Source organism: Oncorhynchus tshawytscha, linkage group LG12 (genome assembly GCF_018296145.1).
Source record: "Oncorhynchus tshawytscha isolate Ot180627B linkage group LG12, Otsh_v2.0, whole genome shotgun sequence".
In the NCBI taxonomy this organism is placed as follows: Eukaryota; Metazoa; Chordata; class Actinopteri; order Salmoniformes; family Salmonidae; genus Oncorhynchus; species Oncorhynchus tshawytscha.
The window spans coordinates 14,021,746-14,037,264 of NC_056440.1; the positions used below are offsets into that span (position 1 = coordinate 14,021,746).

General features: G+C 47.8%; 1 protein-coding gene across 3 annotated transcripts in view; it reads left to right on the forward strand.

Moving 5' to 3' along the window:
- Positions 1-11,859: 11,859 nt before the first annotated feature.
- LOC112245969 (ATP-binding cassette sub-family A member 2) overlaps positions 11,860-15,519 on the forward strand; it is a 143,907-nt gene continuing 140,247 nt past the window's right edge. For all 3 annotated transcript variants that reach the window (XM_042331375.1, XM_042331377.1, XM_042331376.1), the window contains exon 1: positions 11,860-12,267. In XM_042331375.1, the coding sequence (XP_042187309.1) occupies positions 12,202-12,267 (66 nt within the window). In that variant the 5' untranslated portion in view covers positions 11,860-12,201. The remainder of the gene's footprint in view (positions 12,268-15,519) is intronic.

Consider the following 15,519-nt stretch of genomic DNA (forward strand, 5'->3'; position numbering starts at 1 on the left):
CCTGAGCCGTGTTCTCAGACGAATGACTTCAGATGAGGGCACCAAGGGTGTGACTTTCAGATCACTAAACCACAATGTTTTCCTGTTATTGGTACATATGGAGAGTGAAGAGGTACCACAGTATAACTATAATACACTGCTCAAAAAAATAAAGGGAACACTTAAACAACACAATGTAACTCCAAGTCAATCACACTTCTGTGAAATCAAACTGTCCACTTAGGAAGCAACACTGATTGACAATAAATTTCACATGCTGTTGTGCAAATGGAATAGACAACAGGTGGAAATTATAGGCAATTAGCAAGACATCCCCAATAAAGGAGTGGTTCTGCAGGTGGTAACCACAGACCACTTCTCAGTTCCTATGCTTCCTGGCTGATGTTTTGGTCACTTTTGAATGCTGGCGGTGCTTTCAATCTAGTGGTAGCATGAGACGGAGTCTACAACCCACACAAGTGGCTCAGGTAGTGCAGCTCATCCAGGATGGCACATCAATGCAAGCTGTGGCAAGAAGGTTTGCTATGTCTGTCAGCGTAGTGTCCAGAGCATGGAGGCGCTACCAGGAGACAGGCCAGTACATCAGGAGACGTGGAGGAGGCCGTAGGAGGGCAACAACCCAGCAGCAGGACCGCTACCTCTGCCTTTGTGCAAGGAGGAGCAGGAGGAGCACTGCCAGAGCCCTGCAAAATGACCTCCAGCAGGCCACAAATGTGCATGTGTCTGCTCAAACGGTCAGAAACAGACTCCATGAGGGTGGTATGAGGGCCCGACATCCACAGATAGGGGTTGTGCTTACAGCCCAACACCGTGCAGGACGTTTGGCATTTGCCAGAGAACACCAAGATTGGCAAATTCGCCACTGGCGCACTGTGCTCTTCACAGATGAAAGCAGGTTCACACTGAGCACATGTGACAGACGTGACAGTCTGGAGACGCCGTGGAGAACATTCTGCTGCCTGCAGCCATATTCTTTGAGTGTTTCATGGGTGATTGTTCCTGTCTCTGTGTTTGTTGTCACAAGATAGGCTCAGTCACTTTGGTTTTTTCTTTTTTCCTTGTTTTGGAAGAGAAGAGAACAAGCGCCATTCTCCTTGAGGAGATGGTGCAAAATACATCAACAGTCCCTGGGATTGGGCTGGCCAACACGATTCGGTTTGCTTGGAAGGAAAAGGAGTTGGAGCCTTTAGGACGGGAAACTTTTGGAAGGATAATATTGATGGGGATTCTAAAGCTGACGGTGAAGGACGTGTTTTGTTTCCAAGGCAACTCGTTGGAGGGAGCATACGACGTGGCACTATATACAGAGGAGAAACACGATGATATCCTGAGAAGGGCAAGAGCAGTGGGAGGTGAGAGGCCGATGAGCCACTATGAAATAACAAGCCTGGAGAAGAACAACTTTAGGGTTGTAACTGTCAACATTTACAACCCATACGTTAAGGACGAAGAGGTGAGGGCCTTTCTGGGGAGATACATGGATAACGTCTCCTCAGCAAGGCACCTCAAAGACTCCCTTGGGTTTTGGAATGGGAGGAGAGGCTTCCAGGCCCTCTTCAGGGAGGACCCAAAGGGACATGGTGGCTACCTCCATCCTCCTGCTATGTTCTCCCTAGGGGCTGACAGGGGGACGTTGTTTTATGCACGTCAGCCCCCATTTTACAGGCGCTGTATGGCCTACGGCCACATTTTCACCTCGTGCAGCACAAGAAAATGCAGATTTTGTGGATCTGAGGAACACGAGGCGTGGGATTGTGACAAGCCTAAGGCGTGCCACGGGTGTGGCGGGGGTGCCCGGCTCGCCAGAGGTCATATGCGTCTGCGGCTGGGGGGGGAGCAGGAGCGGGGGATGGGGGAAGAAGAGGATACAAGGAAGCACGCCTCATGACCAGAGTACAGGTCCAGAGGGGAAGGCCGCAAGGAAGGAGGAGGAGCAAGAAGCGGCGGATGGAAGAGAGAAGGAAACAGAAGGCACGGGAGTAGGAGAACCAGGACAAGCGGCGGATGGAAGAGAGAAGGAAACAGAAGGCACTGGAGTAGGAGAACCAGGACAAGCGGAGGAAGAAGGCAACCGAGTGGAGGAGCATGAGAGAGAAGAAAGCGAGGGAGGAGTGGTGGAGAAGGAGACGGTGGAAGAGCAAGTGGAGTGGGGGGAAAGTGCCCTGGTGGAAGAGATGAGGGGTATGGTGGAGGAGCTGGCGGGGGGGAGGGTGGTATCTCTCCACTGCCGCCATCACCAAAGAAGAGAATGAAGAGGAGGGTGCGATTGGCCGACAGTGAGAGGGAGGGGATGGTCAAGAGAGTGATGGTGGTGGGAGAAACCTCTGGGTTGCTGCTGGTTTCCCCAGGCCCTCAACTTCTGTTGGGTGGGGACACACCTAACAAGACTCAGGACTGGGTACAGGAGGAGGTGGGGAGTTTTTTGTTTGGGGACTCAGCCTCCCCGATTTTTTTCCAAACCAGCTGCAGCACTGGGGAGGGGGAGGAGTGTGGGGGTAGACCCAGGGTGCAGGGCACCCCGGAGCCAAACACTATTCCTGCATCCTGGGTTGGTGAGATGGAGGAAGAGGGGGGGATGTCGGGAGTACGGATGGTGTTTTCACCGGTAGATATGGAGCAGGGGAGCATCGGGTGAGTCTCCTGTTTTTGTTTTTTACTGTCTGGGTTTAGAATTTGAGTGTATTACATGTTTTAATTTGATTTTTTCATGGGGTCTAATTTTACTTTTGTTAGTTTAAATGTAAGGGGTTTAAGGGATTTTGTTAAGAGGAGGGTGGTTTTTAGTTATTTGGAGGGTGTGGGGTTTGATTTTTGTTTTTTACAGGAGGTTCACCTGAGGGACGGAGGGGATGTTAGTAGGTTTAAGAGGGAGTGGGACAAGGGGGAGTCGGTTTGGGGTATTGGGGGTGCACTCATCGGGGTAGGGATTTTGTGTGGGCACAGGGAGGTAAAAGTGGAGGATTCTTTTGTGGTAATGCAGGGGAGGGTTATAGGGGTGGATGTCACGATAAGGGATTGTAAATTTAGATTGGTGGTGGTGTATGGGCCACAGGTGGTGGCAGACAAGAGGGAGATGGTGGACTGTCTGACACCCCTGTGTGTCACAAATAGGAAATTAGTGATAGGGGGGGATTTTAATACAGATTTAGGAACAGGGGGGGATAGCAGTGTAGGCGCCATTACCGGGCTAATGGCTTGCCATGGTCTGGTTGATGGTGGTCTGCACACTACTCCAAAAATGGCCGGTCCTACATGGCGCAACTCCAGGGGGGTTGAGCAGAGGCTCGACTATATTTTTGTACCCAGGTCTTTGGGTAAGTTGTCTGGGAGGCTGTTGCCTGTTTTCTTTTCGGATCACGACGGGGTGCTCCTGCAGGTGGGGTCGCCAGTCTGCCTCTTTGGTAGGGGGTACTGGAAGTTAGATCGGGATGTCCTGGAGGAGCAGACTTTTGTTGACGGGTTTTATGGTTTCTTTTGGAGACTTGAAGGCCTCCGGTCCATGTGCGAGGGGGTGTTAGAGTGGCGGGAATTAGTTAAGGTGAGGATTAGGGCTTTTATAATAGGGTATTGCAAGAGGAAAAAAAGGTAGGAGAGGAGGGAGGTGGGTCGTATCCAAAGGTTAATTGAACTCGAGTACGAGGCAGGCAACCTCGGCGGGTCGTTTGACTGGGAGAGATCCGCAACCCTAAAGGCGCAGCTCAGGGAGTTGCAGGAGCGGAAGGCTCGAGCTTTCCTGGAGTGTGCACATAGTGGCTTTCTAGAACACAATGAGACTTGTTCCGCTATGTTCTTTAAGTCGGTTAGGGCCAGACAGAGTAGGAAGGTAATGCATGGCGTTAGGGAAGAAAATGGTAGTATAGTTAGAGAACCAGAGGATATGGTCAGGGTGACAACTGATCATTTCCAAGGTTTATTTAAGGAAAGGGAAATAGATGTACAGCAGGGAAATGTGTTTTAGAACACTTGTCCAGGCGGTTGCCGGAGGACATTAGAGAAGTGATGGAGGCCCAGATTTCACTAGAAAAGGTTGAGAGCGCTCTTAGGAGGATGGGAAAAGGGAAGGTGCCTGGGATGGATGGGCTGCCGGCTGAGTTTTATTCCAAGTTTTGGGGTATACTTGGACCAGTGGTCCTCGAAGTCTTGAAGGCCATCCTTGAGACGGGGTCCCGGGGGATCAATGGCTGTTGGTGTGCTGTCACTATTATATAAGAAGGGGGAAGTAACAGACCTTGGCAACTGGCGGCCGTTGACCATGCTGTGTGTAGATTACAAGCTACTTGCAAAGGTTTTAGCAGACCGGTTGCGCACAGCCCTTCCCTACGTCGTCCATGAGGATCAGACGTGCGGGGTAGAGGGCCGCTCTATTAGATGGAACCTACAGTTAATCAGGGACTCCATCGCTTGGGTTGAAGATAGAGGACTGCCTTTAATGGTAGCAGCGCTAGATCAGGCGAAAGCCTTTGATCGCGTGAATAGATCCTTTTTATTCAGAGTGTTAGGTCGATTAGGATTTGGGGAGAAGTTCATAGGATGGATTCGTACATTATATGTCGGAGCGGGGTGCCGAGTTAGTGTAAATAGTTACTTGGGTGACGTTTTTGACCTCTCGTCTGGGGTCAGGCAGGGGTGCCCACTCTCGGCTCTCCTCTTCGTTCTGTACATGGAGCCTCTGGGGGCTGCCATTAGGGCAGACACAGGGGTGGAAGGCTTGTTGATCCCTGGAAGTGGTGGGCTGCGTGTTAAGATGACGCAGTACGCCGACGACACTTCCTTGCTGCTGTGCAAGGACTCGTACCTGACAAGGTCCCTTGCCATCTTTGGGGATTTCACCCGAGCGTCGGGAGCGGTTCTGAACCATACAAAGTCTTCCGTCAAGTTTTTCGGAAGATGGCGCGGTAGAACGGATGTGCCTGGGGGTTATCTCTCTGTGAGGGGGCCCTGAGGATTCTTGGGGTCCATTTTGAGACCTCCGGCTCAGCGACGCTAAACTGGAACATGCGTATCGCAGTGGTACAGAGGAAGCTAGCAATGTGGAAGGCTAGGTATTTGTCTTTTATGGGCAAAGTCCTGGTCCTAAAGGTGGATGTGTTGCCGTCTCTTTTGTATTTGGCGTACATCTACCCATTGCCGGCTTGTCTGAGGAGGCCTCTAGTGAGGCTTGTGTTTCAGTTCATGTGGAGTGGCAGGTGCGAGTGGGTCGCCAGGGCACGCATGATCTGTCCCATCGGGAAGGGAGGTAGGGGGGTACCACATTTCGCCCTCAAGCTGGACACAATTTTTATTTCTTTCTTGTTAACGGAGCTTGCTCATCCAGTGATACACCCGTCCGGTTACCTCCTGCGGGTGTTCTTCTCGTATCAGGCGAGAAGCGTAATGGTGTGGTCTAACACGGGTTCTCGGGCGGAACAGCTGCCGTGGCACTTTGGTCATGCGGCCAAGTGGCTGCGTGCGCACCCTGAGGTTGAAGTTGCCCGAGTAGGTTTAGATCACAGGCACCTGTACGAGGAGGTCAGAAAGGCAGGGAATCCGGCGCCTGTAGTGGGCATCTCGGAAGTGGTCTGGGAGGGAGTGCAGGCGCGGGGTCTGGACAACAGGCTCAAGGACCTGAATTGGTTGAGCCTCCATAAGTGCTTGCCGGTACGTTCCATCATGTACCGGTATAGTTTGGTGCAATCCCCCACCTGTCCAAGATCCTCTTGTGGCAGGGAGGAGACTGTGCGCCATGTCTTTTGGGACTGTGCCTTTGCCGGAGTAGTATGGGCTAGGGCACGGGTGTTGTTAGGTTTGGTAAGGGGGATTTTGTATTGACGTGGGCCAGGTTAGAGAGAGGTGTAGGGAGAGCGAGAGGGACGGATAGGGACAGGTTTCTGCTCTGGCTTCTCATAAGTCTTTTTAAACGGGGGCTGTGGGAAGCCAGGCAGAACATGGTGAAGACAGGGAGAGATTGGGGGTGGAAGGGATAGTGAGGAGGGTGGAAGGAGATTTGAGGGGGAGGATGAAGAGGGAGGAGAGGAAGTGGGGGCAGCATGCTGCTCGGGAGAGGTGGAAGGGGGGTTTAGGGCTGGGTGTCATTTAGATTTGTAAGGGGATAGATTAGGGACGGGGAGATGGGGATAAGTAGTTTGTAGGGTGACGGGGAGGGAAGATGCTCCCCTGAGGTTTTGTTTGGGGTTTTGTTTAGTTAAATTAAAATACCATTTATTTGAGTATGTATGAAAATTATGAGTTGTAAAGAATGAATGGTATTAAAGATAATAAATTATTTTTTATAAATAAAAAATAAAAAAGATAGACTGTTTAGGTTTTCGCGTTACGTTTGTTGTTTTTGTATTATCGTGTTTCATCTTCATTAAAGATGTATCGAATTTAAAAAATGTAAAAAAAAAAAAAAAAATAGGCTGTATAGGTTTTCACGTTCCGTTTGTTGTTTTTGTATTGTCGTGTTTATTCGTCATTAAACATGTATCGTATTAACCACGCTGCATTTTGGTCTGACTCTCTTTCGACGGAGGAAAACCATAACAGAATCACCCACCACACCAGGACCAAGCAGCGTGGTGACAGGCAGCGGCAGCAGGAGCAACCAAGGTTGGAATATACGGCTTGGGAGGAAATAAACAGGTGGGCGGTCGACCCAGAGAGAGTGCCGGAGCCCGCCTGGGATTCGCTGGAGCAGTGCGAAGAGGGCTATAGGAGAATGGAGTCGAAGAGACGGCGGCGCAGAAGGAAGCCCGAGAGTCAGCCCCAAAAATTTATTGGGGGGGGGCTCAGGGAGAGTGCGGCAGACTCAGGGTTCAGACCTGAGCCAACTCCCCCTGTTTATCGTGAGGAGCCAAGGAGGAGACCAGAACCAGAGCCGGTGTTGGAGGTGAGTGAAGCAGAGACTGTGAAGGAGTTAATGGGGAAAGTGGAGGAGAGAGTTATGAGGGAGTTGCTAGGTTGGTGCTATAGATACGATATTCGCCCAACGGAGCGTGTCGGGGATTTGATGGCACCTGGGTCAGCGCTCCATACTCGTCCTGAGGTACGTGTTAGTCGGCTGGTGAAGAGTGTGCCAGCCTCACGCACTAGGCCTCCTGTGTACCTACCTAGCCTTGCACGTCCTGTGCCAGTCCTGCTCTCAGGCTCTCCAGTACACCTTCACGGTCCGGTCCATCCTGTGCCACCTTCACACACCAGTCCTCCGGTGGCAGCTCCTCGCACCAGGCTTCCTGTGCGTGTCCTCGGCCCAGTACCACCAGTGCCAGCACCACGCACCAGGCCTTCAGTGCGCCTTGCCTGTTCAGCGCTGCCAGAGCCTTTCTCCTCTCCAGCTCTGTTGGAGTCTCCCGCCTGTTTAGCGCTGTCGGAGTCTCCCGCCTGTCTAGCGCTACCAGATCCTTCCTCCTCTCCAGCGCTGCCGGAGTCTCCCGCCTGTTTAGCACTGCCAGAGCCTTCCTCCTCTCCAGCGCTGCCGGAGTCTCCCGCCTGTCTAGCGCTATCAGAGCCTTCCTCCTCTCCAGCGCTGCCGGAGTCTTCCGCCTGTTTAGCGCTGCCAGAGCCTTCCTTCTCTCCAGCGCTGCCGGAGTCTCCTGCCTGTTCAGCGCAGCCAGAGCTGCTAATCTGCATGGAGCAGCCAGAGCTTCCAGTCTGCATGGAGCAGCCAGAGCTGCCAATCTGCATGGAGCAGCCAGAGCTGCCAGTCTGCATGGAGCAGCCAGAGCTGCCAAAGAGCTGCCAGTCTGCATGGAGCAGCAAGAGCTGCTAGTCTGCATGGAGCAGCCAGAGCTGCCTGTCTGCATGGAGCAGCCAGAGCAGCTAGAGCCGCCAGTCAGCCAGGATCTTCCAGATCCGCCAGTCAGCCAGGATCCGCCAGTCAGCCAGGATCTTCCAGATCCGCCTTTCAGCCAGGATCCACCATTCAGCCAGGATCCGCCAGTCAGCCATGATCTTCCAGATCCGCCAGTCAGCCAGGATCCACCAGTCAACCAGGATCTTCCAGATCCGCCAGTCAGCCAGGATCCGCCAGTCAGCCATGATCTTCCAGATCCGCCAGTCAGCCAGGATCTGCCAGTCAGCCAGGATCTGCCAGAACCACCAGCTAGCCAGGATCCGCCAGTCAGCCAGGATCTGCCAGAACCACCAGCTAGCCAGGATCTGCCAGAGCCTACTACCTGCCTGAGTTTCCTCTCAGTACTGGGCTTCCTCTCGGTACTAGGCATCCTCTCAGTGCTGAGCTTCCCCTCAGTGCTGAGCTTCCCCTCAGTGCTGAGCTTCCCCTCAGTGCTGAGCTTCCCCTCAGTCCCGAGCTACCCCTCAGTCCCGAGCTACCCCTCAGTCCCGAGCTTCCCCTCAGTCCCGAGCTACCCCTCAGTCCCGAGCTTCTACCTCAGTCCCGAGCTGCCCCTCAGTCCAGTGGGGTCCTTGGTGAGGGTTATTAGGCCTAGGTCGGCGGCGAGGGTCGCCAATCAAAGGACGCGTTACAGGGGACTAAGACTTGGTTGGAGTGGGGTCCACATCCCGAGCCGGAGCCGCCACCGTGGACAGACGCCCACCCGGACCCTCCCCTATGGGTTTAAGTGTGCGGCCGGGAGTCCGCACCTTGGGGGGGGGGGGTTCTGTCACGCCCTGGTCTTAGTATTTTGTGTTTTATTTATTTATTTGGTCAGGCCAGGGTGTGACATAGGTTTATTTTGTGGTGTGTTCGTGTATTAGGGTTTGTCGTAGGTTTTGGGATTGTGGCTTAGTGGGGTGTTCTAGCAAAGTCTATGGTTGCCTGAGGCGGTTCTCAATCAGAGGCAGGTGATTCTCGTTGTCTCTGATTGGGAACCATATTTAGGCAGCCATATTCTTTGAGTGTTTCGTGGGTGATTGTTCCTGTCTTTGTGTTAGTTGTCACCAGATAGGCTGTATAGGTTTTCACGTTCCGTTTGTTGTTTTTGTATTGTCGTGTTTATTCGTCATTAAACATGTATCGTATTAACCACGCTGCATTTTGGTCCGACTCTCTTTCGACGGAGGAAAACCGTAACATCCCTGTCCAGTGAGCCAGTATCTAGCTCCTGTGGTCCTGGATCGCCATGGCCAGATGTTGCATGCTTATTTGGGTAGATTTATAGAGCTTTGTGAAATTCTAAGCCAAGCAGAGAGATTTGCATGTGACATCACTCTAGGATTGGAAAGTCATAACTGTTTCCAAGTGAAGCTTATCTTCTGTGACCTCTACTGAAGCCTACTGTTTAACATATTATACACAGTTAATAAAGCAATAATAAACCAAGGAGCATTGAAGACAGATACATTTATATATGGGTGTATTTATGTTAATTAGCAACCTATGATGTTTGAGAAGAAACCATCTTCGTATCTACTCACATCAGATCATTCCCACTGGGCACACAGTGTTTGAATCAACGTTGTTTCCACATCATTTCAATGACATTACGTTGAACCAATGTGGAATAGACTCAAAAGTAATGTTTAATGAGTCCATGTCTCCCATATTGCCATGTAATACTGAGTAATAGTGGTACCAACATAGAGATGTTCAGGTCTTTAATGAATTATTCATTCAATTAATGAAACAATACAAAACTTGTCTTCATATGAACTATCTTCTACCACTTCAGCATTTCTACCTGTTCCCAGGCATGTCCAAAGCAAATTCTTAACTACTGCTGTCATCCTAGTGGTCTTTTCGTACATTATCAAGGGAAAACAGGGGTAAAAGCTTAGAGAAATATGCAGCTCAATGGTTTATTGTGAAGCAAATAGTGAACATGAACTTTGTTTTATTGTTATTGTTTTAGTTTATTTATTGGATAATAACAAAGTTAAATGTTAGTCCTTTTCAAGCCTTGAATTTTTTTAAACAATTTTGACATTTAAAAGTATTATCAGACAGCTCTTTGACCTTAGATAGCCTGAGGGTTTGGGTCACAGGAGCCTGAGGGTTTGGGTCACAGGAACCTGAGGGTTTGGGTCACAGGAGCCTGAGGGTTTGGGTCACAGGAGCCTGAGGGTATGGGTCACAGGAGCCTGAGGGTTTGGGTCACAGGAGCCTGAGGGTTTGGGTCACAGGAGCCTGAGGGTTTGGGTCACAGGAGCCTGAGGGTTTGGGTCACAGGAGCCTGAGGGTATGGGTCACAGGAGCCTGAGGGTTTGGGTCACAGGAGCCTGAGGGTATGGGTCACAGGAGCCTGAGGGTTTGGGTCACAGGAGCCTGAGGGTATGGGTCACAGGAGCCTGAGGGTATGGGTCACAGGAGCCTGAGGGTATGGGTCACAGGAGCCTGAGGGTTTGGGTCACAGGAGCCTGAGGGTATGGGTCACAGGAGCCTGAGGGTTTGGGTCACAGGAGCCTGAGGGTATGGGTCACAGGAGCCTGAGGGTTTGGGTCACAGGATCCTGAGGGTTTGGGTCACAGGAGCCTGAGGGTATGGGTCACAGGAGCTTTCTGCAAATCCAATCAGTTTTCCACATTGATTCAACTTCATCACATTGAATTTATTTATTGAAATGATGTGGAAACAATTTTTGCCCAGTGGGGGGTTCAGTTCAACCAGGTTTTGCCCAGTGGGGGGTTTCCAACAGGAAAGACCAACGTCTTGACTGTTTGACAAGGGTGCCACTGATTTTGAAGTCGCAGGCAGGGCTAACTCATCACTAGACTGTAAACCCCACTCACGTCTGTTACATATGAGCAAAGTAAAATACATGAGTTTGAAACTCTGTTTTTTTGGGGTGTGGATGGTACTGTGCCACTATTACTGGCATATACAGTGCCTTCAGAATGTATTCACACCCCTTGACCTTTTCCACATTTTATTGTGTTACAGCCTGAATTTAATATTGACTAAATTGAGATTTTAGGTCACTGGCCTACACACAACACCCTATAATGTCAAAATAGAATCATCTTTTCATAAATCTTTACAAATAAATAGAAAATGAAAAGCTGAAATGACTTGAGTCAATAAGTATTGAACCCCTTTTTTAAGGCCTAAATAATTCAGGATCAAACATTTGCTTAACAAGTCACATAATATATTGCAGGGACTCTGTGTGCCATAATGATTTTGAATGACTACCTCATTTCGGTACCCCACACATACAATTACATTGTGTTCAGACACTATTCATACCCCATGACTTATACCACATTTAGTTGTTACAGTCTGAATTCAAAATGGATCTCTCACCCTTTCTACACACAATACCCAATAATGACATGGTGAAAACATGTTTTTAGACATTTTTGAAAATGTATTGAGAATGAAATACATAAATATATCATAAAAAATGTACCGACTACAACAATGCAGTAAAATAAAACAAGTGTTAAGTAAAAAATAGATAAGTAAAAAATAATATATATATAATATATGATCAGCAATAACGGAAACCGGAAACCGTTATTACGTTTACATCCAGAGCGATTTACAGGAGCAATTAGGGTGAAGTTCCTTGCTCAAGGGCACACCGATTTTTCACTAAGTCATCTCAGGGATTCAAACCAGCGACCTTTCTGTTACTGGCACTACACTATTCAATGCAACATTTTGGGAACAATTTGGGGGCAAATCTAAAATTCTACAACTACAGTCTATCCTATTGGGATCGTTGAGACTGTCAATATACATTACCCTGGGATAAATATGTTACATTTCTGGACCTACACCTATACAGAATAGGTTTTAGGCTGTAAGAACAGTCATTTGTCAAATCATACAAGGTAACTTTGTGTTCCAATTTGCAAGAGGAACAGTAGCCTAGCCTTAGTATAGGGTGCGCGAGAAGACATACAGTCTGTAGCGCCGTCTCCGCCCACTATACTGCACGATGGTGATATATATCCCTATATCGATGGTTCTATGTTCATTCTAACGCATTACTTTAGCACCGTCTCCATTGGATGCTTCTGTATTTTTCCGCCGATGGTGATATCATACAGAATATCAGCCACGCTTGCCAATGAATTACAGCTTGTCCTATTTAGCCATCTAACCACAAGGCAGTGGCAGAAAACAGTCGTCTCGTTCAGAGAGAGAGCGAGAGAGCTGTGAAATGGGCATATAAACCTGTATCAAGCATATTATCTAAATTGACATTTAAATACATCGGAATGGCTTGTAATCCATTACCAAAAATTCACCCCACTAAACAGTAACATTAATTACCGGTATCGTAATTCGACCGTAATTAAAACCTCGAGCCTGTGGAGATGGGATTCCTCCACCAGCTACATCTTCTGCTGTGGAAGAATGTGTCTTTGAAGAGAAGAGGACCGGTAAGGAAACATTTTCTTTGATATTATTAGATAACAATTACAATATAGGGGTGCTTAGAAATGTGGGACATTAGCTTAAATAGGCTACTGGTTGTGCGCTTGGAAAACATCACCGAATGTCAGTGCGAGATCAGACGGGCGTCGGTCTACAGAATTCGGTTGCTGCTACTGCATTGCTTTTATTTGAGGCTGGCATGATATTCACTGGGCACACACTGGTTGAATCAACGTTGTTTCATTCCCACCAACGTGAAATAGACATTGAATTGACATCTGTGCCCAGTGGGGTGCCTTCATCAGTTCCCAGACATTTCAGTTCAAGAAATGTCATGTTTTTGTGTGACAATTGTAGACTAATTTGCGCTGCCATAGTTTCCAAGGTGTTTGGATGTGTTATACCCCAGGTTTACTAGGTGTGTATTCACAGAAAACCGAACAGGTTGTTGTGTGCATAAACTCCTCATAACCTCTCATGCTTATCAGAACATCATGCAAAGCGCTAGAGAAGATGATGTAAACACACATTAATGCCAATTTTTAATTGCGTCTCATTATGGTGCTGTGAGAATATGTGAGGTGCATTTGGAAATGATAACTGATTCAATTCAAATAACAAAATAGTATTAATATCAAAAGGTGCATACATGTAGCATAAGTAATTGCTTAATCATCTATCTACTGCATGTATGTGGGTCTTTTGGTTATGCACCTGCCTCACATGTAGCCTAGGCTACCTGACAGACAATGACAGGAAGGACACTGAGAATGTGGCCCGCTGGTGCTCAAAGTCTTTAAAATAAACATTATGTTCAGTTTTTACCATCCAATATATATATATATATATATAAAATCTGTAGATACATTTGGGAGGGGCATTTTCACAGAGGGGCAGGTACCCTGGCACCTGTAGACCTCTATCTGTGCGTTGGCCTGCAAAGAAGATGATCTGAGGTCCTCTACAAGGACACCAGAGATAATGGACCAGAATCTCAGATATTCAGGGCTCTGACACATTTTTATGTAATATCTGTATTACACTCTTATATTACACTCTTATACACTCTGGATCGAACCAAAAATAGTTATATTTCTTTCTTCATATATGGCACCCTTAAAGGTTCTATATACAACCTGTTTTTAGGGTTATGTGTTCAGAAGCCCAGTGGTTCTTCTTCACCAAACCAACATTGGTTTCATATAGAACCCTTGGGTTTCATATAGGGTTCTATATGGAACCAATTTCAGTTCTAAATAGAACCTTAAGTGGTGTCATATATGAAGAAAGCACCTTTTTTTGGTAGAAACATTTTTGGTTGTATCCAGAACCTTTGTTTCTAAGACTGTATGTCAAACCTTGACTAGTGAGTCCATGTATGGTGGATTAGACTACACTACTGTGGTGTAGTGATGGACATGTAGGGTGGATTAGACTACACTACTGTGGTATAGTGGTGGCCATGTATGGTGGATTAGACTACACTACTGTGGTGTAGTGATGGACATGTATGGTGGATTAGACTCTACTACTGTGGTATAGTGGTGGACATGTATGGTGGATTAGACTACACTACTGTGGTATAGTGGTGGACATGTATGGTGGATTAGACTACACTACTGTGGTATAGTGGTGGACATGTATGGTGGATTAGACTACACTACTGTGGTATAGTGGTGGACATGTATGGTGGATTAGACTCTACTACTTTGGTATAGTGGTGGACATGTATGATGGATTAGACTCTACTACTGTGGTATAGTGGTGGACATGTATGGTGGATTAGACTACACTACTGTGGTATAGTGGTGGACATGTATGGTGGATTAGACTCTACTACTGTGGTATAGTGGTGGACATGTATGGTGGATTAGACTACACTACTGTGGTATAGTGGTGGACATGTATGGTGGATTAGACTACACTACTGTGGTATAGTGGTGGACATGTAGGGTGGATTAGACTACACTGCTGTGGTATAGTGGTGGACATGTAGGGTGGATTAGACTACACTACTGTGGTATAGTGGTGGACATGTATGGTGGATTAGACTACACTACTGTGGTATAGTGGTGGACATGTATGGTGGATTAGACTACACTACTGTGGTATAGTGGTGGACATGTATGGTGGATTAGACTACACTACTGTGGTATAGTGGTGGACATGTATGGTGGATTAGACTACACTACTGTGGTATAGTGGTGGACATGTATGGTGGATTAGACTCTACTACTGTGGTATAGTGGTGGACATGTATGGTGGATTAGACTCTACTACTGTGGTATAGTGGTGGACATGTATGGTGGATTAGACTCTACTACTGTGGTATAGTGGTGGACATGTAGGGTGGATTAGACTCTACTACTGTGGTATAGTGGTGGACATGTATGGTGGATTAGACTACACTACTGTGGTATAGTGGTGGACATGTATGGTGGATTAGACTCTACTACTGTGGTATAGTGGTGGACATGTATGGTGGATTAGACTACACTACTGTGGTATAGTGGTGGACATGTAGGGTGGATTAGACTACACTACTGTGGTATAGTGGTGGACATGTATGTTGGATTAGACTACACTACTGTGGTATAGTGGTGGACATGTATGGTGGATTAGACTACACTACTGTGGTATAGTGGTGGACATGTATGGTGGATTAGACTACACTACTGTGGTATAGTGGTGGACATGTATGGTGGATTAGACTATACTACTGTGGTATAGTGGTGGACATGTATGGTGGATTAGACTACACTACTGTGGTATAGTGGTGGACATGTATGGTGGATTAGACTCTACTACTGTGGTATAGTGGTGGACATGTATGGTGGATTAGACTATACTACTGTGGTATAGTGGTGGACATGTATGGTGGATTAGACTACACTACTGTGGTATAGTGGTGGACATGTATGGTGGATTAGACTCTACACAGCAACATTTAGGCTCCTGGGAGGCCCTGTCCAATAATATCATTCTTCTGCACCACAGATCTATTTAGCCAGAATAGGTAGTCCTGCTAACAGATGTGTATGTGACCAATAACATTTTATTAGATTTTATTTGTTTTCCAGGGAGTCCTGGGATCCACAAAAACAACAAAAACATACCATTATTGACTAAAAAACACCAGATTACACCATAGCATTTTATCAGACGATGGTTTTCATGTGGGATCGGGGCCAGAAGATTCCTCATAATGGATGGTGCCTTTGACAAACTCGGTCTGCCCCCCCCAGCTGATTCAAATA